Source organism: Mus musculus, chromosome 7 (assembly GCF_000001635.26).
Source record: "Mus musculus strain C57BL/6J chromosome 7, GRCm38.p6 C57BL/6J".
NCBI classification, from domain to species: domain Eukaryota; kingdom Metazoa; phylum Chordata; class Mammalia; order Rodentia; family Muridae; genus Mus; species Mus musculus.
In genome coordinates, this window is record NC_000073.6 from 129,604,184 (window position 1) to 129,631,683 (window position 27,500).

At 41.9% G+C, this 27,500-nt stretch overlaps 1 protein-coding gene across 3 annotated transcripts in view; it reads left to right on the forward strand.

Annotated features, from left to right (window-relative positions):
• Window positions 1-27,500, forward strand: part of Wdr11 (WD repeat domain 11) — a 44,045-nt gene that overhangs the window by 12,490 nt on the left and 4,055 nt on the right. For all 3 annotated transcript variants that reach the window (XR_378226.4, XM_030242306.1, NM_172255.3), the window contains exons 6-24: window positions 895-1,060; window positions 1,512-1,626; window positions 2,334-2,529; window positions 2,814-2,914; window positions 3,578-3,754; window positions 4,659-4,743; window positions 9,684-9,790; window positions 12,411-12,486; window positions 14,443-14,551; window positions 15,711-15,835; window positions 16,163-16,310; window positions 20,068-20,174; window positions 20,522-20,636; window positions 20,973-21,144; window positions 23,822-23,930; window positions 24,811-24,873; window positions 25,735-25,800; window positions 26,437-26,614; window positions 26,991-27,086. Coding sequence is in view for 2 of the 3 variants with exons in the window: in XM_030242306.1 (XP_030098166.1) it covers window positions 895-1,060; window positions 1,512-1,626; window positions 2,334-2,529; window positions 2,814-2,914; window positions 3,578-3,754; window positions 4,659-4,743; window positions 9,684-9,790; window positions 12,411-12,486; window positions 14,443-14,551; window positions 15,711-15,835; window positions 16,163-16,310; window positions 20,068-20,174; window positions 20,522-20,636; window positions 20,973-21,144; window positions 23,822-23,930; window positions 24,811-24,873; window positions 25,735-25,800; window positions 26,437-26,614; window positions 26,991-27,086 (2,311 nt within the window). In the remaining variant the exon portion in view is untranslated. The remainder of the gene's footprint in view (window positions 1-894; window positions 1,061-1,511; window positions 1,627-2,333; window positions 2,530-2,813; window positions 2,915-3,577; window positions 3,755-4,658; window positions 4,744-9,683; window positions 9,791-12,410; window positions 12,487-14,442; window positions 14,552-15,710; window positions 15,836-16,162; window positions 16,311-20,067; window positions 20,175-20,521; window positions 20,637-20,972; window positions 21,145-23,821; window positions 23,931-24,810; window positions 24,874-25,734; window positions 25,801-26,436; window positions 26,615-26,990; window positions 27,087-27,500) is intronic.

Sequence of the window (27,500 nt, forward strand, 5' to 3'; positions counted from 1 at the left end):
CTAGCAGACTGTATCGTTTTGTTGTGCTTGCTGTTTTCTGCCACATGATCTTGGGCATTGGAAATGCTTCATTGACCTTTAGCTAAACTGGACTGACCACTTTCACATCCACCAACCGTGTAGTCTCTCCAGTGCCAGGCATCTGTGCCTTTCTCTCCGTGCAGAGGAAGAAACTGGATCCCAGTATCACTCAGGCTCACACAGCTTGGGTTGGGTTAGGAGGTTAAAGCCATACAGATTCCTCTCTTTCTCCTTATCCACATTATAACTCTGTCGTAAACTTCCAAAGCTTCCAGTGTAATTATGTCAGAATATTGAGTGTTTAATAAAAGATACTGAAATGAGTCTTGAAACTCTTCAGAAGCTTAAAAAACAAACAAACCAGGTTTTGTTATATTTGCATAGAAGAAAGTGGAAGAAAATAAACTTTGTTTAAGGAGGCATTAAACTATGGAGACAGAGTAGAGGTGGTACCTGCCCCAGGCCACATGGATGGCTCAGTATCTCACAGTCTAGTACTTCTAACTGCAAAGGGAAATAAAGCTGCCTACGCTGTGAGTGCCTAAGTAGCCACCAAAGTTGTCTAGGAAGGCTATCTAAACATACACACAAAACCCCCAAATCAATAATTTAACTTACATAGGTGTCCATGACAAGTTAATCATAATCAGAAGGCTGTGTTGTTTATCTGCTATAAAGATTTACAAACACTAGTGTCTCCTCGACCCATGCAATATTTTTGTCATAATTTGGATTCTGAAAGTAACAGAGGTCTGAGTTTTGGCTGCTAATCCATTTTGGTCATTTTAGGAAACAGTTGCTCATTCTTGACAGCTTTTGTGTGATTGGGTCTTGATGCTGACATTGGTGCTGTTCATCTTTTGTTTTTCTCAGTGCTGATTTTGTAGCTCTCAATGACTGCCTCCAGTTAGCCTATCTGCCTTCAAAAAGGAATCACATGCTGTTGCTCTACCCTCGGGAGATTTTAATCCTTGACCTGGAAGTGAATCAAACAGTTGGTGTGATTGCAATCGAGAGAACAGGCGTTCCCTTTCTGCAGGTATCTGCATGGGTCAGCTACGTGCCCCACAGTTAGTAATTGGTCAGGCTAACCTAGAAACTGCGGATACTAGGTAAGGGCCAAAATGGTGGTTTATGCTTGTAATCCTATCGATCAGGAGGCTGAGACAGGAAGGTCACCATCAATTCAAGGCCAGTCTGGGCTACATAGTGAGTTCCAGGCCAGCAACATTTATCTAGGAAGGCTATCTAAACATACACACAAAAACACCCAAAGCAATAAGGTAACTTACATAGGTGTCAATGACAAGTTAATTTTAAGTTTCCAAATGGATTTTTAAAAAAATGTTCACTTCGTTATAGCTTAGAGAGTAAGTATATATGTTTGTGTCTCCTATGTTGTGCTTATCTTGTTTAAATATGAGTTTGAGTTTCATGTACATATTTAATGCTCTTTTAGGTTTTAAAAACCAACCTGTTTCTATTTAAAGGTAATACCATGCTCTCAGCGAGATGGCTTGTTTTGCCTACATGAAAATGGCTGCATAACCTTACGTGTCCGGAGGTCTTATAACAGCATCTGTACTACATCAAATGATGAACCAGGTAGGAGCACATCTCATAGACATGTTAATGGTATTTTTCTTCAAGATGCTTATAAAGTATCCCATGGAATTGTGTTGATGACATCCTTGTCTTGAGAAAGTGTTAGACTATAATTATTTGTGTGACATAGGATCGTGCAAACACCAAGTGCCTCCTTTGTACAGGAGAGAGACAGCACTTTGTCATTCTGTTTTGATATATGCACGCACCAAGTAGATGTGCCTTGTTGTGAATCTGTCCTCTGCTGTGTTCCTTTACCTCGTACACCTTGATTTTTGCGCTGCGATAGCTTTCATTGTAAAGTGAGATTGCTTACCCAAGTGTTGGATAGATCTTTTGGGGAATATAGATAATGCTTTTGTGAAATGGTGTACTACACATAGACAGAAGAAATTCTATAAAGCCTGGAATTTTTCAGACTTCTGCAAAGTATAGTCTGCAGTGCACTGTTCACTGATGTTCTTCAAAGCATTCTGCCAAAAATGTAAAGACGAGGCATTGTGAGCATCGAGATTACACTTGCATACAGTTATTACGTGCATTCTCGCTACAGTGTGAAGGACTGAGTAATAGTAAAACATGAGTCTAGTTTGGGCAGTGTGCTCTGGTGACAAAATGCTGCCCTGGGGCTGAGTTACTTACACTGAAACAGCTGGTAGTTCTTGCTGTGTTTCCTTTCTGGCATCTGAAAGAGACTGTTTCCCCAGATCTAGATCCTGTCCAGGAGCTTACCTATGACTTGAGAAGCCAGTGTGATGCAATCAGGGTGACGAAAACTGTCCGTCCCTTCAGTATGGTGTGCTGTCCTGTTAATGAGAATGCAGCTGCCCTCATAGTAAGCGACGGCAGAGTCATGATATGGGAACTCAAGTCTGCTGTGTGCAGTCGAAATGCACGGAACAGGTGAGGGGGGTGCGTGGGGTCATGATTTGCCTGGGGTTGCTGTTTTCTGTTTTAATTACCCAATCATATAAAAAGTGGAGGGCCATTTTCTTGTTGGTGGTGGTTGTTTTTTACAAAGCCTTTTTAAAGGACAGAGACACTAGATTACTAGGGGATTATGTTCTGACAGTTGCTTCACTGTGGCCAAGATTAATAATTGCTGCTATAAAAGAATGCCATACCAGGGGTTGCTGTTAGAGTGCCTGGTGCACACGTGTAACCGGATGATCGCTGTATCGTTGCAGTTCCGGTGTGTCTCCTTTATACTCGCCAGTGTCCTTCTGTGGGATTCCTGGAGGAGTGCTACAGAATAAACTCCCAGACCTTTCCCTAGATAATATGATCGGTAAGCTTGTTTCTCTCCTCTAACTTGCACATGAGATATTCTTTTTGAAGTGCAAAATTAATAGAGTGACTGACTTGGCAGGAAAACTAAAGTGTGAAAATGGGTTTTTTTCCCTAAATAAACCACCAGAGTCTAAAATATTTAAGCATGAAGATATCTGATGTGGCTTGTTTAGGCTCTGCAGTTGTTGGATTTAGAAAATTACATCCTTGTAAGATTCTGATCTAAATGAGAGAGACTGCAAGAAAGGGGCCTGGGTTCTGGGTTGAAGGCTCTGCTCTACAGTCTGTCCCTGCTCGGGACCTGCATGTTCCGTGACCCACAGCTTGGCATTAATTACTTGCCTCTCTCTTCTTTCTCTGCTACTGTAATTCAAGCCTGCACAATCCAGTGGTTCCCAACCTTCCTAATGTGCCTGCCACCCTACCCCAACCATAACATTACTTTTGCTGCTACTTCATAGCTGTAATTTTGCTACTGTTATGAATCATAATGTAATTATCTGTGTTTTCTGATGGTCATAAACAACCCCTGTAAAAGGGCTGTTTGACCCCTGAAGTGGTTGCAACCCACAGGTTGAGAACTGCTGCACTAGAGCGATACTGCACACCTTTGTTTCTAGACCTGGTGAGCAGATTCATTCATGTTTTTATTACATATCAGGGCAGAGTGCAATTGCTGGGGAAGAACACCCCAAAGGCTCCATTCTGCAGGAAGTGCACCTCAAGTTCCTGCTGACGGGACTGCTCTCAGGACTCCCTTCCCCTCAGTTTGCCATCCGAATGTGCCCACCACTGACCACAAAAAACATTAAGATGTACCAGCCACTCCTTGCTGTTGGTGAGTACTAGCCTATTCTTTTGTTAAACTCATTTTATGAAATACTTAAGTTCCTGGTTTCTAGAAAGGTCTTTATTCTCTTTGGGGATGCTTTAAAAGAAGAAATGGGTTGGGAAAATTATATAAACAATTTCCTTGAGATATTTTTTATCCTGTTTCCTGTCTTAGTTTTAATTGCAGTGAGCCCATGTACTTGAGATTATCTCTGTCAGCAAGTTTCTAAAATATCAGGGACTGTCTGGGACAGAAAAGGCTTGAGGCATAGCAGTGGCTGTGAGCTGTTGTATGGGGCAGTGGTAGCAGAATGCTGACTAGCCAGGTTACCACCAGGGACCCAGTGCTGTGCTCCATGCTGTGTGTGTGTGTGTGTGTGTGTATTCTCATCTGACCTCTAAAATTAGATTTTTGTTATTTGTAGTTTAAAGTGGTTCAGTAACTTAAAAATGTAGGCTCAGTGTTGCGTAAGCAGCTCACCTGAGGTCTGAGCCAGAGTTTCTTTAACTTCAGAAGTCATGTTTCACATCATAATATATTGTCTTGTCATGATTTATTTAAAGGAGATAAAACATAGAGCACTCAGGCTAGTTGGTTTTATAGTAAACATTCTGAGTACATATAGAAAAGTTTAAATTATTATATATATTGATTTATATTTTAAAATCTTATGTCTGTGAAGTTAGGTAACATGTTCCTAAGGATACATACATGTCCCTGAAGTTAGGTAAGATCTCAGAGGACATGAGATTAACCCCGTTCTGATAAGGATGGAAACAAGATTTTCCTTCCTTAATCACTTGTTTTTAAGTATATAATCTGGATGCTTTTGTGGAAGATAGATTTAAGAAAAGACTTTGAGATTGACACCCCTACTAAATCCGCCTTCGTCTTTCCATCCTTTTGAAAGGTACGAGTAACGGTTCTGTCCTGGTGTACCACCTCACCAGTGGCCTGCTGCACAAGGAGCTCAGTGTCCACTCGTGTGAAGTCAAGTGAGTATGGCTGCCACACTGAGATTACAAACAGGACGCCAGAGAAGCTCCACTCACCGGCTCTCCTAGGCTTCTCTGCACTGGTGCTCTGCAGTGGCGTGAGCTGTGGTGACTGATGGCTGGCATTTGAGTGACTGATGCGTGTCGAGCTAAGGTTCATTGGGAGTGGGCACTCGTTGTCTGCTTTGTGGATTTCTCCTAATTCCAGGTTCTTTTCTCACTGGAAATGACTGTTGCCAGGTTTATACACTTTATTTCTCAGTTTGATTAAGGTCTGTCCGGACTGCTCACTTCTCATTGTTAGTTTGCATATCACCAGACAGGAACTGGGAAGCATTTGTTTGATTTCACTGTGTATTCGAGTGCAGGCTGTGGCAAGGCTTTGGAGAGAAGGCCAAGTTAGGAGCAGGGAGCCTCTGGCGTTCGCTTTAGGGTGCCGCTTTAGACACACTGGACAGCTTGATTTTGCTGAATGCAGAACTGTTTCCCTTTTTGCCTATGAGTGATAGGCATTATAGAAGTTACATATATGTGCAGTATGCCCAGTGCTTTAATGATCTCCTAATGAAAAGACAAGAAAGGTTCTCTGTGTTGTACATTTTGTAATTCAGTCTTGTGTACACTGAAAGCCTTAGTGAATCTAGTGAGCATACTTCTATGTAGTTTTTCTAGATCGAGCAAGGTTAACCTTTAAGTATTACAGCTGGTGATTATCATAGAAATGTCTCTTAAGACCACTGCCAATGGCACAGCCCAGGAGACTACTTTTTACTGTCTTGTGTTATTCCTCTCCGGTTTCTCTCTGCAAATACATTTACATAATGTCTTCAAGACATTGAACTTGGCATCGTGCAGCACTGTATCTCTTTGGCCTCAGGGCCTCAGCTGACCATCCTGGCACTTCTTCCAGTGATCTCTGCTGCCACCGTTCTGTCTTCTCATTCTCTTCCTTTCCTGTCTACATTTCCTTTACCCTTATCTTTTGTGCATAGTCGTTCCTTTTATGGCTGACATCAACTAATCAGAACTGTACACTGCTATCTGGAAGATTGTGTTCTGTGTCAATATGTTGTGTCAGTCATTTCATTGACCCCATCACAACCCTAAAGAGTAGGTGCTGTCACCTTTCCCAGGGACAGACGAAGAAAGTGAGTAATGCACAGCCTGGGAAAAGGTAGATGGGCTCACTCCTGGCCTCTCAGGCATCAGAACCCGAGCTCTGTACTTGTGGCTGTGATCTCCGACTGAGATGTCCATGGGTGGACATGATGGCAATAAACTACATGTTGGCTGAGCCAAGATCATACTGAGAGCCTGACATGAGCTTCCAGAAGGTCAAGCATGTTGTCTTTAGTTTCTGATTTCTGAACCTCAGTAACTGGTTTATCAGAGTCGGGTTGTGCATAATGCCACATCCTTGCACATACTGTGTGTGGTGTTATTTGTGGCCTAGTGATCCTGAAACTGTTGAGTACTCTGAGGGCTGTCCTGCCCACGGAGGAGCTGGGAATGATCATATGCAGATGTCCCACTTTTCACACGAACTTCCCTCTTTGTTGACATTTTGAAGGTAATTGACTTTATGTTCAAAGATGTTACCCAAGAGGATGCTAAAATCCTGCTGTCTTTTTGTTTCAATTAATGCAGTTTAGAATTACAATTAAAACCATTATGAAAATTTCACAGATGTGCTATAAAAAGTTCTGAACCAATTAGCAATAAACCTAATGTATTCTTGATTTTTCACATGCAAATTAAGGCTAACTTTTAGATAGTTGCTTCATTTACTTAAATCATATGTAGGTAGACATGTTACCAGGCACTGTATAATGATGACAGTGTGTGGGAGGGTTGTAGGGAAATGGCGTTTCAGTGTTTTACAAGAGATGTCTCACAGACACTATTGAACATTTTGTGTAAAACTATATTTGGAGGCTTTGGTGCTTATAACCCAGTGGCAGATATAGAAATTACAAAGTGGAATGGTTGACTCTTCTAGAATACTAGTTTGTATCTGATTTGTCCAGTGGGTTGAGTTTAAGACATTATCTTGGTACTATGGAGAATTTATAAACGGTAGTTTGTATAGACGTGGATTGACTCAATATTGCTTTAATTACATCGAATTACTTGTGGAAAGTGAAATGGTTTCTCTTGTGTACCTGGACATTTGCAGAACAATCATAGGATTAAAGTCTTGCAGAACTGTGGGTTCCCTACTTTCTTTAGAAGTAGTTTCTGTGTTGTATGTTTTGTAGATGCCTGGCATACTCAGCCTGTGAGCCAGAAGCAATCTGATGATAAATTCTAAGATTACAGTTGTTCCGTGGCTAGGGATTCTACCAAGAAAAGATCAGAGAAATCCTAGCTCAGGGATGAGATGCTGTCCTTAGTCCTTTAGCTATTAAGTGTAGAATTAGAGCTAAGCCTGGACACCAGTGGTTAATCCCAGGGGCAGTGTGAAGCGCAGCTGTGTCTGACAGGAGGATTTCATTCTTTTCCTCTGACATAGATAACCCCTTCCTTATCTAATTTACTTTGAAATCCAGTTGGATTTTACTTCAGTTAAGAAGACATAAGCTGCTGATGTATTCTGTTCAAAAGCAGCATGGTCACACTGCCAGATTACAAATAAGCAGCCCCTGCAGGTTCTGCTACAGCTCCTGGGCTGGGACCTCTAGTAAACACTTCATGAATCTGTGTCACACTGTAACAGAAGAGAGGTGCTAGGCAAGGTATCATGGTACCTTCCTTAAAAGACACTTCAGGATCATTGGTAGAGTTCTTATTTAGCACATTTGAGGCCCTGGGTTTAATCCTCAGCAACACACACAGCTAGCCTATTGCCTCTTGCGCTGCTGTTACCTTGGTCGGTCAGGCTTAGGTCATGGCACAGTTTCCAGAGCTGGTCCCTGAGGTCAGAATGTGTGCAGCTCACACAGCTCCTGTTGAGCTCTTTGCCATCTCTTTTGCAGTTATTGTAAAACATACTTGCATACTGTCCCTTTTCTGCAAGAACATGAGCTCCAGATGGACAGCGGCTGTGTCTATCTCATCTGCAGCATCTCACATAGCCACTGGCATGTAGTATTGGATACTTAATGGAGTCATTTTAAAAATAATGTATGGCAGTGGGAAGGCAGGCTGCCAGTGCCCAGAGCTACTGACACCACCATACCAAGTGTAATTATGAATTAGTGAGTTGATATTGTTAGCAGCAGGACTTGGGGAAATGGTCTTAGGGAATCTCTAAGCAAACATCTGCTTGGTGCTACCAGGCTTACAGACAGTAGATCGCATTCAGTGAGTTCTTCCTTTTACTCTAGAAATTGTGAGGACTTACCTGCTAGGGGGGGAAGAAAAAAGAAAGAAGAGGAAAAAAAGAACTTTTCTAGTGATTGGCCCAGTTGTATGATAATCAGTGTGGGTGTATTTATTTAAAACAGGCCTGATGAAGACAGCAGGGCTTCAGTTAGTTCCTGACTAACTGTGCTAACCATGAGTGATAATGGCTACTCCTACTCGGTGCCCTCTGTACTGTTTCTGTGTAACTAATGAGACTGAGGTGCAGAGGGTAAATACTAGAGTCGTCCATCCCACTGTGTCTGGAGAAAGAAGGTGAGAACTTGAGCCAGGAATGGAAATTCCCAAGTGTGCTCATTCCAAGCAGCCATTAGTCTGGGTGTTCGGTACAGCTTTGTTTTGAAATCATTCTAGTCCTAACTACTATAGCTATTGCTACTGTTTCAAATGCTGTTTTTGGCTCTCTGTTGATTATGTTGTCCTGCGAAAAGACAAATACTTGGGTACCCAGGAACCAATGAAGAAAATGCTTGTAGTTAACATAGCAGATGAGAGTTGGCTGAGAGCCTTAGCCTGGTTATCCCACAGTCGGGAGGCTGAGGCAGGAGAATGACTATAGGCTATGTAGTGTGCTTGAGGTGAACCTGGAATATAGAGCAAGAATATCTCAAAATAAAATAAATGACTGCAGGTAAAGTTCTGAAGATAGAGCAGTGAGCTTGGGTGAGGCAAATGTCTGATGGCCTTGAAAGCTGCAGACAGGAGCTTACATAGACACAGGAGACGATTGTACTGCTTTGGGGAAAGCAAGACAGAAACAAGAAGAAATATCTCATGCATAAGATTGTTGTAGATCAGAGGGCAATAAGCATTTTTCATAATGGATCAATAATAAAGTTTTGAGGCTTAAGAGTTTAGATCCTGAAGGTTCTCACAGCTGCTCACGTCTGCCATTGTATTGTGAGAGCAGCCCTAGGCTCTACCATTTGCATTGCAAAGAGCTGGCCTATGGCTATTAATGGACAACTGTACATGGGACCCAGCTTTAGACATTGGTGTTAACTAGTTTTACTACATGGAAGAAATGTACCACCACTGCTTGTCAGTCCCCTGTCAGCCCCACGTGGACAAGGCATCCATACTGTCCTGTGGGGTGGCCTTCACTGAGCCCAGGTTTTATCTGCATGAGGGAACATTTGGAGCTTCTGTCGCCGTCTCCATCTGAAAGCTAACGGCAGGCTCTTTGCTCCATCCAATGTTGCTCTAGTTTTGCAGCTGGGAATTTTGATAACATCTCTAGCAGACACTGGAAGGATTCATCTCTGAATGTTTCTGTGCTGTTTGCTTTAAGCAGTTAGGTACTTAAAAATTGCTGTGAAGTGTTTTTCCCTAGCTAGATTTTAGTATCCATTTAAACGATGGTATGGACTGATAACTATCTTGTCACTATACTTGGATATAAAATTTTAATTAGAACAAATTTCACATATGTCAAGAATGCATTAATGTAGCCTAAAAGGGTAAGAATAATATTTTGTTACATTATGTAATAAAATGAGGCCTTAGGATACCCTAAATTTTCAAATAAATTTTTCAAATGAGAAAAGATACAAAACTAAAATGTGTTTGCTTTCTAGGGGTATTGAATGGACAAGCTTGACCAGTTTCCTTTCTTTTGCTGCTTCGACCCCAAACAACATGGGGTTAGTAAGAAATGAACTTCAGCTGGTTGATCTCCCAACAGGTCCGTGTCTCGCCTTCCTGAAAGGTTGGGGTAGTGTATCATGCTGATGGGAGACGCTACTGGCATAAAATGTCCTCAGAGCATTTTCTTTGGCCTTGGTGTGTGTTCTTACATCCTGTTTACTTTCTCTAGTTCTATAATAATTGCCCTAGAAATGTCACAGCGTTGCTTCTGTGTACTCACCACTAGTGTAGCACAAGCTAAGTGGAAAACCATTAGCTGAACTCACAGATGCATGACAAAAGGTGAGGTCCAGTCTTCTTTTGCAGTGTTTTATGTATAGCAGCATTCATGTAGAGGTCAGAGGACAGTTCCTGGGAGCCAGTCATTTCCTTTAGCCATGTTGGCCTGGGATTGAAGTCGATGCAAGCGACTGTGCCCGCTGAGCCACTTCACAGGCTCTCTAAAAGATAATTTTTAAGCTTTCTCTGTAGTTGTAGATTTTAGGTCCTCTGCTTAGAATTTGGACCATTGTATGAAGGAAGCCTTCAACAATCGTATAGGTTAGTGATGATTTTAAATGCTCAGATCTAAAGCTTTTGATAGCGAAAGGCTGATTGAATTAGGGAGCATACAAAGTCTTTGCAGTAGAAAACATTCTACAGCTAGGAATGTGGCTTCATTCATACAGTGCTTGCCTTAGCATGTGGAAGCCCTAAGTTCTAGCGCCAGCACCACACAAACTGGGAGTGATCCCAGCACTCAGGAGGATGAAGATGCATCATACTCAGCTCATCACAAGTTCAAGGCCAGCCTAGGAAACTGAGCCCTGTCTCAGTTGAAAAGGGGGAGGATAGGGCTCTTACTCTGGGAACTGGTTCAGCGTTAACCCGGGGGTTAGAGAAAGAGAACTGATCCCCACAGGTATTTATATGACATCTCTGTGTGCATACTCACAACATTACAAATTCAATAAATAACTAAATATAATAGAAAAGAAGGCATTTGAGTAAAGTAACTCATTTAGGATTATTTACAACATGGAACCTAATGAATTTCAGGAGTGAAGAACTTTATAATAGCACACAAATTTTAAAGACAGTGATTTCAAATATGTGAGTTTCTGCAAAATAATACCATAGCTGAGCATGGTGGCCAGATCTCACTGAGTTCCAGGCTAGCCAGAACTACATAGTGAGAGCCTATCTCAAACAAAACAAAACAAAACAAAACAAACAAAAAACCCAGCCAACCAAAAAAGAAAGCAACAGTAAAATCAATATATGCAGATGATTTTAAATACTAGTAATGTGTAGGAGTAACAAGCATTTGGTGGTTTTCTGTGTGTTGTTGGTGTTAAAGAATCAGCCATGCCCACATTCCAGTGTTGCTCTAATACCAGAACGTGACGTGCACGGGGATGGAAGGCCCCGGGTTCCTGCATTGCTAGCATGCTGGCTCTGACTTTTTCTCAAGCACTGTCATGTCCCAGAGTTAGAGCAAAACTATAATTAGTTTTCATTTGTTTTCGTCAGCGGGGCTGTTGTTTAATTTAGGATCTTTGCTTACAGATTTTCCTTGTCTATAGTCAACACTTGCTGATTTCCTAAGGAGAAAAGTGTGAGCACTCAGCCTGTAGGGTTCTGCAAATGGAAGCTCTAGCCCAGTGCTTCCTAACACTGCAACCCTTTAACACAGTTCTCCATGTCGTGGTGACCCCAACCATAAAGTTATTTCATTGCTACTTCATAGCTGTTGTGAATCGTAATGTAAGTCTCTGTGTTTTCCTGTGAGAAGGTCATTCTTGTCAGCACCCCTCTCCCAAGGAGTCATGAGCCACAGGCTGAGAACCACTGCCCTGCAGGTTAGTAAGCTAGCAGACTCTAGAAAGGCCCATTTTTGGAACATAGATTGCACTTAGTGCCTGCAGGAGCAGGGTATGTAGGTGTGTTCAGTTATTTTTCAACTGTTACTTTAATTCAGTGTAAATAAAAATCTCACAAGAATATATTAAAATATATTTGTTAAAATGAAAGGTAGATTTTTTTTATTTATGAAAACTTATATTTTGGCACTTAACTAATATAGTATATAGTTATAACTCCCAAATTTCCCTCAGAAAGGCTTTTTGGTAGTAATGTGCTCAGATATTTCATTTAATACTTTGCACATAGGATAAGAAATCTTCAGTATTCATTTCAAGGGCTTTTTTTTTTCCTCACAACTAATCAGTACTTGAAAACATGGGTGTGTCTTCTATGACTTTAAATGCACAGTGAATCAATGCCAGGCCACAGATGCTCTAAAGTTTTAGACAGTAGTATCTCTTAAGTTTCTAAAATTGAATTACAGAATTGAAGAAACTGTATAACATTAAAATACCTTTTTATAAAATAGATATTTGAATATAAGTAATATGTTTTTGTTTCCTATTCATATTTTAAGAATCGTGGGGAGGGTATAGGGAATTTTCGGGATAGCATTTGAAATGTATACAAAGAAAATATCTAATAAAAAAAGGGAAAAAAAAGAATATTTCAAATTTAATTATTAGAACTGGCTTTGAAGTAAAGAATTGAGTGACCAGGAGGCAGAGGGTGTAGCTGGCGGCATCAGGTGGTAGGGCTTCCTGTTCTTATCTGGGGTGCATGCTGTTCACCTTCTCATTTCTCAATTAAAGGGAGGAGCACTGCTTTCCGTGGTGACCGGGGCAATGACGAATCACCCATTGAAATGATCAAAGTGTCTCATCTGAAGTAAGTGTCAACCTATACCATCCATGGTTGTATCTTGGGCATCTCACAGCTGCGTTTTAACTTTTAAGAAAGCAGGAGTATGCTCAGTATTCCCGAAATCTGTTAGTAACAGCAAATAATTACATGTGGCCATATCAAAAAGCAGAGTTGACCATTGATGTGAGACAGACTGGAGATGCTCTGTTCTCTTGCCTCCCCCTCACCTCCCTTCCTTGTTTTTACTAATCCTACTTTATGTGCATTTTCCCTTGGAACAAAACATTCAAAAGACTTGGAAACAAAATGAACCTAAATTGTACATGAAGAAAATGAGAGCTTTCACAATAATCCCATGCTCAAAAGGTTACAACACTTCCAGTACAACAGCCTTTGGCAGGAAGAACATACTTCATCAATTCATAAAACTGGTTGTGCTGGCATCTGAAAGGAGGGAACCTCAATGGAGAAAATGCCTCCTTAAGATCCAGCTGAAGGGTATTTTCTTAGTTATTGATGGGGAAGGGCCCAGTGCATTGTGGGTGGAGCTATCCCTGTGCTAGTGGTCCTGGGTTCTATAAGAAAGCTGATTAAGCCACGGGGAGCAAGACAGTAAGTAGCATCCCTCCAGAACCTCTGCGTCAGCTCCTATCTCCTCTCCCCCACCCCACCCCCACTCCAACCCCTCGTTTTGAGTTCCTGACCTGACTTCCTTCAATGATGAACAGCGATATGGAAGTATAAGCCAAACAAGCCCTTTCCTCTCCAAGTTGCTTTTGGTCATGGTGTTTCATCACAGTGATAGAAACCCTACTAAAACATCTGGCTTCATTAATCTCATAACATGTTAAACTTATCCCAAAGCCCTATCATTTTAGAAAAACGATAAAAGTGATTGCAGTTGATAGCAATGTATTTTGGGATTTCCATATCAATTTTAGAAGCAGCTTGTCAGTTTTACCCAAAACACCTTCCATGGGCTTTGATCTGAGTATCAGACTGGGGAAGAACAGGCATTTTAGCAAACTTCAAAATCATGAATGTGCCACATAACATTGCCAATTTATGTCTTCTTTGTCCAGAAATGTTATAAACTTTTTATATGGTATTACATGCAGTATTGTATATGATTCAATATGTAAGTCCTTACATGTCATTAAATATCTTGTATATTCTGTAATCTAAGTGGATTTTATCTCAATTTTCAATATTTATTGAATATTAGTATAACTTAATATCAATAATATATACTGAAATTACAGGAAAGTTTCTGATGGTGACCTTGAAACTTGTGACCATGCTAAGCTGAATTATTCTAGTAGTGTTTTTGTTAGTCTCTTAGAAGTCTCTGTGCAGATAGTCTTGTTTGCTTATAAAGACACTTCTGATCTTTCTTCTCAGCTGCAGACCATTTGTTTCCTTGTTATACTATGTAGGGCTGCTGGTAAATGTTGATGCAAGTGGTGAGAGTGTCTCCTGCCACAAGGGCCTGTACTTTTGATGCAGTGTATTTTCATATTAGTTCATGTCATTCTATCTTAACATCCCGTCAGCATATTTATATATTTGGGTTCCCTTCCCCCCCCACCCCCAACCTCCTATACACCTCTCTGTTATTTTCTAATTCTTTGTAGGTAGAGAGCATGTTTTATGTTATTTCCGACTTTGGAGATTTAGTGTAATTTATCACATGACTCAGTATCTGCTCTGTGTCTGATTTCCCATTAATGTGGACAAGTCAGTGCTAAGCTTGCCCTTAGCCCACTGTAAATTCATCCCTGCCATCTCGGGTCCTCAGTGATTCATATTTAATGTAACTTTGTACATGACTTGTAATGGGGTCTGAATATTAGTTGTTTATGCATGGGACATGCTGTCTGAGTCCTACCCTCTCAACTTATTAACTAATTCATGATGATTTTTATTGTTGTAAAGGGAGATCTTTTTGATAGATTTTATTTTTTGTTGTTTTTTTTTTAGACAGTATTTGGCAGTTGTTTTCAAAGATAAGCCCCTGGAATTATGGGATATTAGAACTTGCACTCTTCTTAGAGAAATGTCTAAAAGTTTCCCTGCTATAACTGCATTGGTAAGTTGTGCCCACGAGCTGATTCTCTTGGGTACTGATCTGTGTGGTGGCTACTTAAATTAACATCATTCCTGCCATGTCTTTTCTTGTTAAAATGTGTCGTTTGGGTATCTGGAGAAGCATAAATACATTTATGAGAGAAGGTAGACTCTAATCATCCTAGCAGTAAAACGACATATAGCTGGTCATGACATCTAGTGTTAGTCATTTTAAAACATCATAGAAATAAAAACAATGTCCAGTTGACAGAGGAAGAGGAAATGGATCAATACCAGAAAGAGTTCAGAACAGACCTGTACAATGTAGTAATATGCAAATCAAACAGAATAGTCAGGCCATTTACGGGTAAGGAAACAGTCTCAACTTTTATTTTGTAAGTTGACATACAAGTACTCATTGTATGTTAAGCATACTCCCCTCTCTTTTCCCTTGGACCACTCACTAGTCCCCTTTGTCCTTCTAGACAAAAGTTAGTCAACTTTAGTAAGGGAACATAAAAAAGAATAAGAATCAGGGTGGCCTGTAACTCAGTGCTGTTTATATAAATTAGATCCTCATGCATATGAGAGTTGCCCACACCCAGACATCCCAGCACTGCAAAGGCAGAAGGAGGAGGGCAGCACGTTTCACATAGCCTAAGCTAGACAGCAGAAGGAAGAAGGACTGTCTTAGAAAGTCCGTGTGTGAGTAGCTACATGCTGATAGTTTTTCTAGGAAAGGCTGGAGACATAGCTCAGAGGATGGGGGTTCAATTCCCCGCACCCCTGTGGTGGCTCACAACCCTGTCTAACTCATGCATGTGGTGTGCAGACATACAAGCAAAGCCCATACACATATGAAGTAAACCACAAAAAGGAACTTGTACATGAGACAATACTGGATTAAGCTCATTAGAATAGGCGGAGGCATGAGAATAATCACAGAAGTGAGCAGCTACGTGAGCACCTATGCCTGAGAACGGGCTTGATGGACCAGCTCGATTCCCTAATCCTGCATGGGTGGGAGTGCACAGGACTGCAGTGGACTTCGAAAAAGCTTGAACACCTACTTCTAGAAGGTTGCCAGTAAACGATGTGTGCGGATCATAAGTAGCTATGCCCAGCTGCTTTAAGCAGGCTTTAATGGAAAAGAGCCTGCTATGTCTGTCTCTGCTGTGCAGGAGTGGTCACCATCTCACAACCTGAAGAGCCTGAGAAAGAAGCAGCTTGCCACCCGGGAGGCCATGGCCCGCCAGACTGTGGTCTCCGATGCAGAGCTGGGTGCTGTTGAATCATCTGTGATCAGGTAGGTCCCTGTCCTGGCAGAGAACCGGGCAGACCCAAATGGCTAAAGCTCAGTGTTGTTGTCCCTGTGCTCAGTGTCGTCAGTGAAACGCAGTGCTGCTAACCTGTCAGTGGCCATGGGTGTGATCAAGTCAGCACCTTTAGCTGAAACACAAATGAACACTGATAAGGATAGACACAGTCACCTTCACAGGAAATGTACTGGGAACTCTGGGACCACTCAAGAGGTGCTTAGATGCTCTTGGACCTCCTGCAAATGCATCTATACAGTGGGTAGTGATGGGTGTCACTCTAGGGAAAAAACCATTATCTTTTTCTCTACCTTTAGTTTATTACAGGAGGCAGAGAGTAAGGCTGAACTCAGTCAGAACATCTCTGCTCGGGAGCATTTTGTGTTTACTGACAATGATGGCCAAGTTTATCATCTCACTGTTGAAGGAAATTCTGTGAAAGACAGTGCTCGGATTCCACCAGATGTGAGTGTCATCCTCCAGGCTATCTCTATCAAGAGTGTGACCAGGGGTCTGATTTATCCATATCCAGTGAAGACGTAATTAAGCCTAACAAGATAAATGCTGCTATTCAAGGAGAAGTCACTGCAGATTGAACGTGGTCCATACCAAGTTCACATATTGCAAAGTAACATAGCCACCATGAACCTAGACCACATGTGTTCTTCTGTCTTACCACAATGGCACTCCACAGGAACTATCTTGGTTTGCTTATGAAACTGTGAACAGGAAGGGACAGGAAGGTCCATGGCTGAGTCGTAGCGGCCAGACTGTTTCTATTCTGTACATTTCCATTGGTTAGTGGGAAATAATTACAATTAGATTCTAAGTGTAGTGGCGTTAATATTTACTCATTTGTAGGTATCTTTTTTGGCCTTGTGGAATCAATTATAGTTAATAATTGACATCAGCATACATCTTACAGATTGCTCTTAATAGATTAATTAATAAATTTAACTAATATAGAGTGTAATTAAATGGAGGCATTAAAAGGAATTTCAAACAATGCATGTTTAATTAAAATTTTCATCTAAGAATAGATGTCCTAGAAGAAAGCAGACTCTCATATTTTTATAGTGACTCAGCAAGGATCTTGACTAACTGAGGTCATTTAAAGATAAATGGGGCAGAGAGACAATCTCACTGAGAGTCTCTGTTACTGTGTGATAAATGCCATGGCTGTACCCGTGGGAAGAAAGGGCTCCTGTCACCTTGCACCTCTCAAGTCACACTCGGGATTCCCGCTGAGGGAAGTCAGGGCAAGAGCTGAAGCAGAGGCCACAAGGGAATGTTGCTTATTAGCTTGCTCACTGTGACTTGCTCTGCCTGCGTTCTTACACAACCCAGGACTATCTGGCCAGGGATGGCACTGCCCACAGTGAGTTGGGACATACCACATCAGTAAAGAAAATTCATCCCAGGCCAGTCTGCTGGAGCCATGTTCTCAGTTGAGGTTCCCTCTTCCCAGATGACCTTCTGCATTTACACAAACACTGGCCACCGTGTTTATCCAAGATGGTGCTATCACATGGACTTTTAAAGTTAAAGCTGTAGGTAGTGGAAGTCAAATGCTTCTTCATGTACTTCTTGTGTCGCCTCCCATCTTGGCAACTGAGTTCTCCTCAAATGAGTGAGTTGGGAGAGCCAGGGCATATGGCCTACTTTCAGAAGTGATGCCCTGTCACGTTTGCAGTCTGCTGTTGGTCCTTGGGTCAGTCCTACTTTATTGTGGGAAGTGACTACCAAGGCCTTGGAGTGGATGAGGGTCCTTTAGAGGCTAGCTACCAAGTCTCTTCTATAAACAAAGAATTGAAGGCATCCATTTAAAACCATTATTCTAAAATCAAAGTTAGCATCATAATCTTCATATTATAGCATAGAATACGTTATATCTAAGACAGTAGTAACTATTGTTGAGTACATCTGATACTGCTCACATTTTTAGCATGAATGTGGGAAGTTGATGTTTGATGTGTATAATAGGAAAGTAACTTTAAATGTACAAAGAAAAGCTGTTGCAGTAATGCTGCGAAAGGTCGGGGACTCCATTGCTCACCCTTAGCCTCCACAGAGCTCTCTTGTAGAACCGCAGGAAAGATGTCCTCTGGGCTCTTACAGAGTCACCTACAAATAATTTGGTCTCTTCACTTTCCAGTTGCTTCACACTGAGGTTAGAATGTAAACGGGCCAAAAACTCAAAAATGCCAGTCCTTCCTACTAAACCAAAGAAAAAGCTTTGAACTTTGGACATGAGTATTCATTTTTAAATTTATTACATTATTATTTACAGTGTCCGTGTGGTAGTCCCAGGATAACTTGTAGCAGTCGGTCCTTTCTTACCAGCATATGGATCCCAGGTCTCAAACTCAGGTTGTCAGGCTTGGTGGCTTTACCATCCAGGCACTGGTCCTCTCTGGACATGGCTGCTCTTACAAATGCCTTCTCAGGACAGCCATGGCACACAGCTCAGAAGGCGGCACCTTTATTCTGTGGGGTCGTGAAGTCAGGGTACAAGGACTCTTTATTCCGCTGAATTCTTTTGTTTCAAATGAATCCAAGTCTTTAAGAAATGACTATTAGTAAGCAGGCCGCCTCCAGTGGAACTGGTTTATGATTAGGGATGGGATTGACATCTGTGTACGCTGTGAGAATTGGTTTTGGCTTGGTATTCTTTCTGAAGCTGACATTTTTCCAGTGGCTGTAATATAGTATGTAGAAAAAAGGGTTTTGTTTGTTTCAATTTGATTTTGAGCTGAAGCTTTCACTCTGGAAGTTGGTCCCCAGACTGTGAAAGTGGTATATAAAGTGGTAAAAGGAGAGAGAGTTTTAAACTGTGTGTATGTGTGATCCGAAGTGGCTGCCGTCATCCTGGAAATGGAAAGAGTGAGACAGTGAGTGTCTGCTGTTTGTACAGCCTGCCTGGCATGTGGGCAGCACTGCAGCTGCAGTGGGGAGCACGGAGCACCACAGAGGGAACAGAGAGAGCCACAGGGGATGCGCAGCAGCCCTCCAGAAGCACCTCGCCATCCCCACTTCCCTCCGCCCTGCACGAGGGCGTCTGCATGTCCACATGTTGAATTAACACAACAGCACTAATTTGTAGATTAATTTAACATCGTGTTTTCATTTTTAAATGTGAAAAGTAAACTAAGATCTAAAATGTGAAAGTATTCAAGACAAAGTAAACTTAAAGGCAAACTCTTCTTAAACATCCCATTCAAATTTCAGAAAAATGGAAATAAGATCTGAGAGCATTGCACAGAATTTCATGTGCTTAATGTAAGTTGTTGTTGTTGTTGTTAAGTTCATTGCAGTATTGATTTTTAATTTTGGTGGGGTTGTTTGTTTAGTTTTGGTATATTACTAGGATTATGCAATATTTATAAAGGTAGTTGGTCATTTTGACAACCATTGGCCTAACAGTAAAGACCCTCCTGAATATTTTTATTGTTGTGTAATTACAAAGCAAGGGTTCTTTTCATGAGTGGAGAAGCAGTGAGTAGCAGCAGTATTTAACACTAACACTGTGAGCTGTGTTTACAGTGAGGCAAACATTGCCTTCCGGGCTTTAGCTTTATAGATTTACACCAGCACCCGACTCTGCCCACAGTAGGCCCAAGACACAAAAGGTTAAGTAGACATGTCCTGTTAAGAGGCAAAGCTGGGACACAAGCCTGGCAGGGTGGTCTGATGCCAGAGTGTAGGTACTTGGGCCCCTGACCCTCCCAGCACTTCTGCTGGGTTGCCGATTCTCACACTACACTCGCCTCTTACAATAGTGTGTCAGCAAAGTTCTGAGACTAACCATTGCACAGCTAGTTGAGGGTGATTGAGTTTCCCTTGGAATAAATTTATTAAGAGATAATTAAAGATGATGCTCTAGACTATAGTTTTTTGTTTGGGGGTGTTTTGTTTTGTTTTGTTTTGTTTTTGTCTTTCTGGAATTTTCCTTTTCCTAAAAGACATGTCTTCTCTGTAAATGTAGTTTAGGCTACATGAATGGCTATCAAATTGAAATATCCTGCTTCTGCACAGTTGAAGCTGATATGCAGTGGCTCTTTCAGTGTTCAGAGTTTTAGGATATGATGGTATTCATGCTAAAGTACTCACTTTATAAGTGATGTCTTTGTTATTTCATTGTGATCATTACAGGGAAATGTTTCTGTCCTAGTGGTGACTGAGCAGGGAAGTTCATGTGTGAATTTGTTTCTCTTGCTTCTAGGGTAGCATGGGCAGTATTACCTGCATCGCTTGGAAGGGGGATACATTAGTGCTTGGAGATATGGATGGAAATTTAAACTTCTGGGATTTGAAAGCCAGAGTATCCAGGTAAGAGCCAAGAGAAACCTTTGTTCAGTTGTAAATAGGACCAGTAAACATGAGTGGGAATTGGAGCTTTGAGTCCCTTGACACCTAAACTTTGGAGGAAGACTGGTCATGAGCCAGGCTCTGGTCAGTCCCAGTAGACCCTGACCATATCTGCAGGCAGATATGGTACCTTCCATGCAGAAGCCCTGGGATCTTGCTCCAGCAGATATTAATGGCAGACCTACCTAGCATATGTGGCTCCCAAGAATGTAAAGTGGTTCTCCCACCCCCACACCCGATCATAAATAGTGGACACACTGAGTGTTTCATTTTATATCCTGTTGGTGTTTTTATTTCTTTGTCCTCAGAGGAATACCCACACATAGAAGTTGGGTGAGGAAGATTCGCTTTGCCCCCGGCAAGGGAAACCAGAAGCTAATAGCAATGTATAATGATGGTGCTGAAGTGTGGGATACTAAAGAGGTAGGCCCAGCTATGCAGCCTGCCAGTGAAGCAAAGAAAGTGGTCAGCCATGGGAACTGGCTCTGTTTTCTACTTTGTCTGAAAATAGAATCTCCAATAAGTATGTCTAGCTTCTTTTTGTTAGAGAATTTTGCTCTTAGAGTGTTTCTGTTGTAAGCAAGACAACATGATTGATTGATGTTTTAGTGTCATCGCTGTGATTGAGGCCTATGGAGCGCAGTCTGCATGTGGGGATGGGCTATTCATTTGCAGACATACTCTGGGCCTCTGTCACCCAATCTGACCATTTAATCCAGAATGGTAAAGGACTTTATTTTCTGTCAATCATTCTTGCAGGTTCAGATGGTGAGCAGTTTAAGAAGTGGAAGAAATGTAACCTTCCGGATTTTGGATGTGGACTGGTGCACATCAGATAAGGTGATCTTGGCATCTGATGACGGCTGCATCAGAGTCCTGGAGATGTCAATGAAGTCTACGTGTTTCAGAATGGATGAGCAGGAGTTAGTAGGTAAGGCTCACTCCTGAGAGGGCGCTTGTTGCCTCGGGATATGATCATCTACAGAGACGGCAGCTGCTGCTTTACTTGAGAGAACTCTTAGCTAACTGTGAATCGAATCACTTTTCAATAGTGAGCCTTATGTGCCTGCCCTACATCATCTATCAGTGGAAACCCACCGTGTGTCATGACATCTGAGTCCTGAATTACGTGATCAATCAAAGCTAAAACTGGGCGATTGTTGTATCTTCTTCCTTTTTTGTGTGGTAGTTTTGAGGAGTTTTTGTTTGTTTACAAAACAAAACCAAAAAACATAGTTTAAGAGAAAATAAAACTTGCATGCGTGACTCCTTTTTCCTAAAGAAGAAATAAGAAGATGGCAAGCACACCCACCCAGCGGTTTACTCAGAGTGGGTTATCTTTAGAATGCTCTTTCAGAGAACAGTGGTTCTGATTCTACCTCGGACTTTCAGGGACTTCCATCTCCAAATGTCTTCTTGGCAAATCCTCCGTGACACTCCTAGCTGACTGATTAGCAGAGAATGCCTTGAGAGCCTCGTTTATTCATTTATGATTCGACTCTGCCTTACCTGTGCTTGGCAGAGTCGATTGCTCTTTGGCACTTGAGAGACTGGGGCTTTGTAAGCTGCATCCTTTATGCCCACACTGGAGTGGCCGGGGCCCTGCTGCTGGTGTTGGTGGGTGCTGAACCCTTCCTGTGCTGTGCTTGGCACTTCCTGACCTGCACACTGCACTATCACACTCGCACCTCTCTGTAGCCGTGAGGGCCACAGGTGAAGTGGAAGCTGCTTGTCACATGTCGCATTCCCTTTCCCATACTTGATCTTGAGTAACCTGTCAGCTCTGAGGGCCAGGACCTCCTCACCAAGGGAGAACAACAGAAACAAACACTTTAAACTGAATTACCAAGGAACTTGAAGGAATGTCAAGGGTGATGTTTAAAAAACAAAACAAAACAAAGCAAAAACAATTGCTAGTTCTAGGTTAAAAAGTAGATAAATACAATCTAAGTAAAGCTTTTATTTTTCTCTTTTGATTTAAAATTTGAATCTAAATGGCTCTATCATCATGTGGATGTGTTCTAAACTAAGCTGATCACAGAATGGAAATGGAGTCCTTCGTGTATACTGTGGCTGGGTACCAGGGTTTACATCATACTTAAAATCTGTACTGATATCAAGAAGGCCATACTTCTGTTCAGTCTCTAGTGACATAGCCTCACCAGAGAAATGGGATCTTAAAATGGTGATGGGGAGGGGTCACCGATGGGCACCAGCACGCCGGGAGGGAGGGCTAAGCAGTCACATGATTATGTCTCCAGCTTCCAGGCTCTAGGCTTTCACAAAGGATGTGACTATCAAGCTCCTTGTGGAATGACTGGCAGCCTGTTAATATGAATAGGATGTAGGTGCTTTCATTGAATCAGCAGTAAAACGCTCACGTGTGGGAAAGTAGTAGTAGAGACATTTCCCACCTTGTGTGGCTCTCACGCTGAGAAGCCTGTTCCCAGTGTTCATCTCCTGTTTACATTTTTTGACACAGAATTACATCTGCTAAAGCAACATTGCTTCTATTAACTTATAGATATATAAATTATCATTTCAAGTCTAATCTTTATTAATAACTACTAATGATATTTTTAGCTTTTTAAAGAAGTTCTTAAGATCTTGTTGGTATTCCAAAGTAAACTGGGATAGCTGTCATTCAGAGGACAGCTTTGCAGCAGAAATATGTGAGCCCTGTTTAGATTTTGCAGTGTTTCATGTGAGCAGTAGCTATTATCTGAGTCCCTCCAGATCTATTCCAAAGTGACACAAGGACCAAGTCAGGTGTCAGGACTTTTTAGTTATTCTTCTCCTCATCGAACTGGCCATCTTCCAGGTGCTCAGTAGCTATGCATGTAACGAGTAGGTATCTTTCATATTAGATGGCACAGTCTATCATACATTTGGGCCATTTTAACTAATTGTATCTGTTCAAGGGATGGGAAAGGCTCCATAGAGGACCAGGGAGTGAAAACCAGTGGGGCCCTGGGCAGTCGGTCAAAGACGGGGAGCCCAGTGGAGGGAGATGCTGAACACAGCTGCCAGGTGGTAGAGCCTTTGGTCCTGCTTCTTTCCGCTGGAATGTGTTGAAAACAACTGGCTCTTGCCTGTTTTGTAGTGTCCTAATAAGCAACTGCTGCATAGTGGGGCTGGGGTGAGGACGATGCTTGTAGGAAGTTATCCCTGTGTCCAAAAGACTATAAAAGCCTCCTTGGAATGCCAGACACCAGAGGTCTCCCAATTCCTTCAGCAACGAACTCCTGATGGGTGGCTTAGCTCAATAGTCTCAGAAAAGCAGATGTAGTGGTATAAGTATTTCAGGTAAATGTAATTGTTTTCAATTCTTTTCTAAAAAGTGAGCCTTATCTGTATGTATTGAGTCATGACGTTGAGTCTTTTATTCAGTAGTACAGAACTTTGTACCATTCCATATACTTAAACTTCAAAAACGAGAAAGAGAATATACTAATCAAACTGAGTGCAGAGTCTCTGCTATGGATAGACTCCCAGTCATCCTGGGTGTAGGCATTGCTCTCTGCTGACTGCTGTGTAAACAGTGATAGCTGAGACGTTGCTGAGGCATGAAAGTTCATTTTACTGAAAAGCACTCCTTTGCTGTCTAGAGCCTGTGTGGTGCCCGTACCTCCTTGTTCCGAGGGCTGCCCTTGCTTTGAAAGCCTTCCTACTGCATCAGCCTTGGAATGGGCGATATTCGTTGGACATTTCTCACATGTAAGTTACTTCATTTTTGTTTTCTTTGCATAATTTGCTCGGGGTTGAAGGACACTCATGAAAATGAGCTATGGATTACAGTTCAGACCTTAAAAAGACTGAAGCCTAAGACCAATCCAAGCAAAGGCAAAGGCACTCAAAGGATATTGTTTTCTACCCCTGTTTGCACCACCGTGGGGCCTTGTGGAAGAGTGGGTCAGTGAGGAGCTGCAGGGTCATAGGATGCTCTCAGGACTGGGTAGCCATCACTCAGGTGCATCATGATAGAGGAAAAGAGTGAGTGTGAAGACGGGAAAGAGATGCTGCAGTCTGGAGGACAGGCCTAAGTCTTTATAAGGCAGAATCAGAAATGTGTTTATAAATCAGTGTCTACCTCACTTGAAAAAGGTCATCACAGGAACACATTAGCAATTATTAATTAATTCTACAGTTTACTGCACTTACTATATGTGATGTGCAGGTTGGTGTGGGGTGAGAGTTTTGTTGTTGTTGTTGTTGATGTTAAGGCAATAAATATCTGTTGCCTAAGAACTACCATGCCTGTTCTGTAGGGCAGAGGGAATGAATCACTAGTCATTGTTTATTCAGGCTTTGTTAAAAGCAATCCAAACCTGATTGTTCTTAGAAGCAGTGGAGTTTTCTCTTTTGGAAGCCTGTGGCTTACTTTACTCATTTCCTTGTTTTATTCAGTAAGGCAAAGTTAGCCATGAAAATGGCCAGTGAGTCTCAGGCACATTGTTACTACTTTGATCTGTAGCCAAAATTTTAACCACAGGTTATAAAAAGGTTAACTTTTTATTAATACAACTTTTTTCAGTAAAATAAAATATGTGACAGTAATTGCAGAGACAATGAATGATTCAAATTTTTTTCTGCACAGTGATTATCCAGAAAATGAAGAAATAAAGACTCTCCTTCAAGAACAGTTGCATGCATTGTCTAAGTAAGTAACTCTGTATTTCATACAAGATACGAACATGGGAAAGTGACACACATTAATTTGACTTTTTAAAACCAAAATTTAGTTTTCTAAGTATTAGTGGCCCACAGTCCATCCCTTGACACAGGTTTGTTCCTCTTTGTAGCCTTGTTTGCCAGAAGGGCCATCTTAATAATCACACAGAGAGTATTGGTCTCTATCCAGTTTCCAACTCTCAAACAGCTGTGTTCTGACAGGAGCAGAAGCTCTGTGTAGTGAGGCTCCGTTGTGAACGTCTCATGGAGCTAAGCTAGAGAGCACAGATAGGCAGGTGACTCTGCAGCAGCCTGGGCCAGGTGTGAGTGCACAATTCTGGCTAAGAAACTGATGTTTCTTAGAGCCATAAGCACTTAAAGTAAATAGTGAGAGTTAGATAGCAAAGTGAGGAGAAAAATAGAGGTCTACATGAAGTTCTTGGTTCTTAGAGCAAGTTTTTGCAGTCTAGACTCTGCCACATATTATAATCATTGTCGTCATCATCTTGAAAAAGTTATAGTACCTGGTTAATGGCAATTTCAAAATAACTATTCACTTTTCTCCAGTTTCCAAACATTAACATTTGTATTTAATTGGGAAACTGCCGACTTTAAGAATGCTATCAATGGTGAAGTCCTTATTCTTGTAGTCAGGTAAACTCTGCTAGACTGCACAGCAGAGGCCTGGCCCTAGTGCTCATGGTGATCGACAGCACCCTTCTACATGTGAAGTTGGGAGCCAGGATGAAGTGACCGCTCTTATAAATTCTGCACTTGTATTGTTACCTCCCTTTGCTTTTTGTTTGGCTGGAAACGTTTGTCCTACTTTTGTCCGGGCTCCTGTCTGCAGCGACATAAAGAAACTCCTGCTTGATCCCGACTTCTCTCTCTTGCAGAGGTGCCTGCTCGTGTCCAGGTAAGGCTCTCTGAAGTGGGATGCTGAATTCAGCGGTAATTTCAGGTTAACTTATTTTATTGAGGCTTTGTAAAGGTTATAACTAAACATGTTTTGAAAATCTAAGCTCCTCTTTTAGATTTGACTTAGTCTAGTTTATGAGTACTAATACAACCCCGGAAGTCCAGCAACATCTCACATGAGATCTGGGCTTTCTATGCTGCAAGGACTTTCACCTATAGGCAGCTTTTACAATATGAGCTACAGATTATGTATTTGTAAACATACTGATGTGTTCGTTACCTTTAAAAGCAATAAGCTGCACTTCCCTAGTGCTCAGCAGAGTCGTGAAAGCATTTCCCTCCATGTTCCAGGGAGTAAGCAGCACACTGTTTTTGACACTTTATCCAGAAGCTTTTACTGGGAAGCTGATGCCCAAACACAGTGCTGTTGGCAGAGCAGGCGTATAGAGCTGTTGGATGTGAAGGGCTCTGTGTGATCAGGCCTTAAGCTGTTGGGAACCAGGCTAGCGGGCGCACTGCCTTGTGATTTCCCTAGAGCACTCTGAAGTGGACACTGTTGCTGATGCTTGAGGCCACTCAGGGCAGCCTGCTCAGCCTGGAGAGTAACTTCAGAGGCCTTGCATTCCTCTTCCAGGCTGTACGGCGATGAATCGGAGCTGCACTTCTGGACAGTGGCGGCCCACTACCTGCACAGCTTGTCCCAGGCCAAGTCTGGGGACACAGTGGTAACCAAGGAAGGTGCTCCTAAGGACAGGCTGAGCAACCCATTGGACATCTGCTACGATGTGCTCTGTGAGAACACCTACTTCCAGGTGCTGTTGCCTCTAGAGAAAGTTTTCACGGATACTACCTTTGTTTTGAAGTTTTCCTGAGTATCTTAAACTTGGGAAACTTTCGAGCCAACTTACAGTGTACATCCTAGAAATAAGTGTGGTGCCTTATCTGTATGAGAAAGACCTGCTTCTCTGCAAGCTTATAAACACCAAATTTTAATGCATATGAAAATTTTTATTAAACAGTCTTGATTTTTGTCTTAAAATGTTTAACTTCGAAAGCTCATTTTAATTAGCTCACTCCAATTTTCAATAAATCTCAGTTTTTCTACTTAAAAAGTCTGATCTAAACTAAATTTTCTTCCATTTTTCTTTTTCTTTCTTTCTTCTGCCTCCTCCTTCTTTCCTATTTTAGAAATTTCAGCTAGAAAGAGTTAATCTACAGGAAGTAAAACGGTCAACTTATGATCACACGAGAAAGTGCACAGACCAGCTCCTGCTGCTAGGCCAGGTATGTCAGTTTCTGTGCTTCAGAGCATTGTTACACACGCACACACTCTCACTTACGCATCTCTGTTGCATACACACACCTGAAAGCATGTCCTTTCACACACTTAGGCTTTCTTTAACGGTGTCAGAGCTTGTGAGGTGTACACCCGCAGCTAGCTTACTGCAGCTATAGCTTCTGTTTGGTTTTCTCTGCTGCACTCGGCGATGCACAGCCGAAGTGGGCAGTCCCCAGCAGTCCTACCAGGCTGGCTTTATGCTGCCTTAGAGATGAAGTGCAGGCGGTACTGTTGTCAGTTCCGAGTATGCTATAAAACATCCAGGAGCATGTGCCAAAGTGAGTGCTGCCTGTGGGCTGGAGACTGACATCACACACTACAGCTTTCAAGAGGCTCTGTTGGAAGAGTGTTTCCATAAC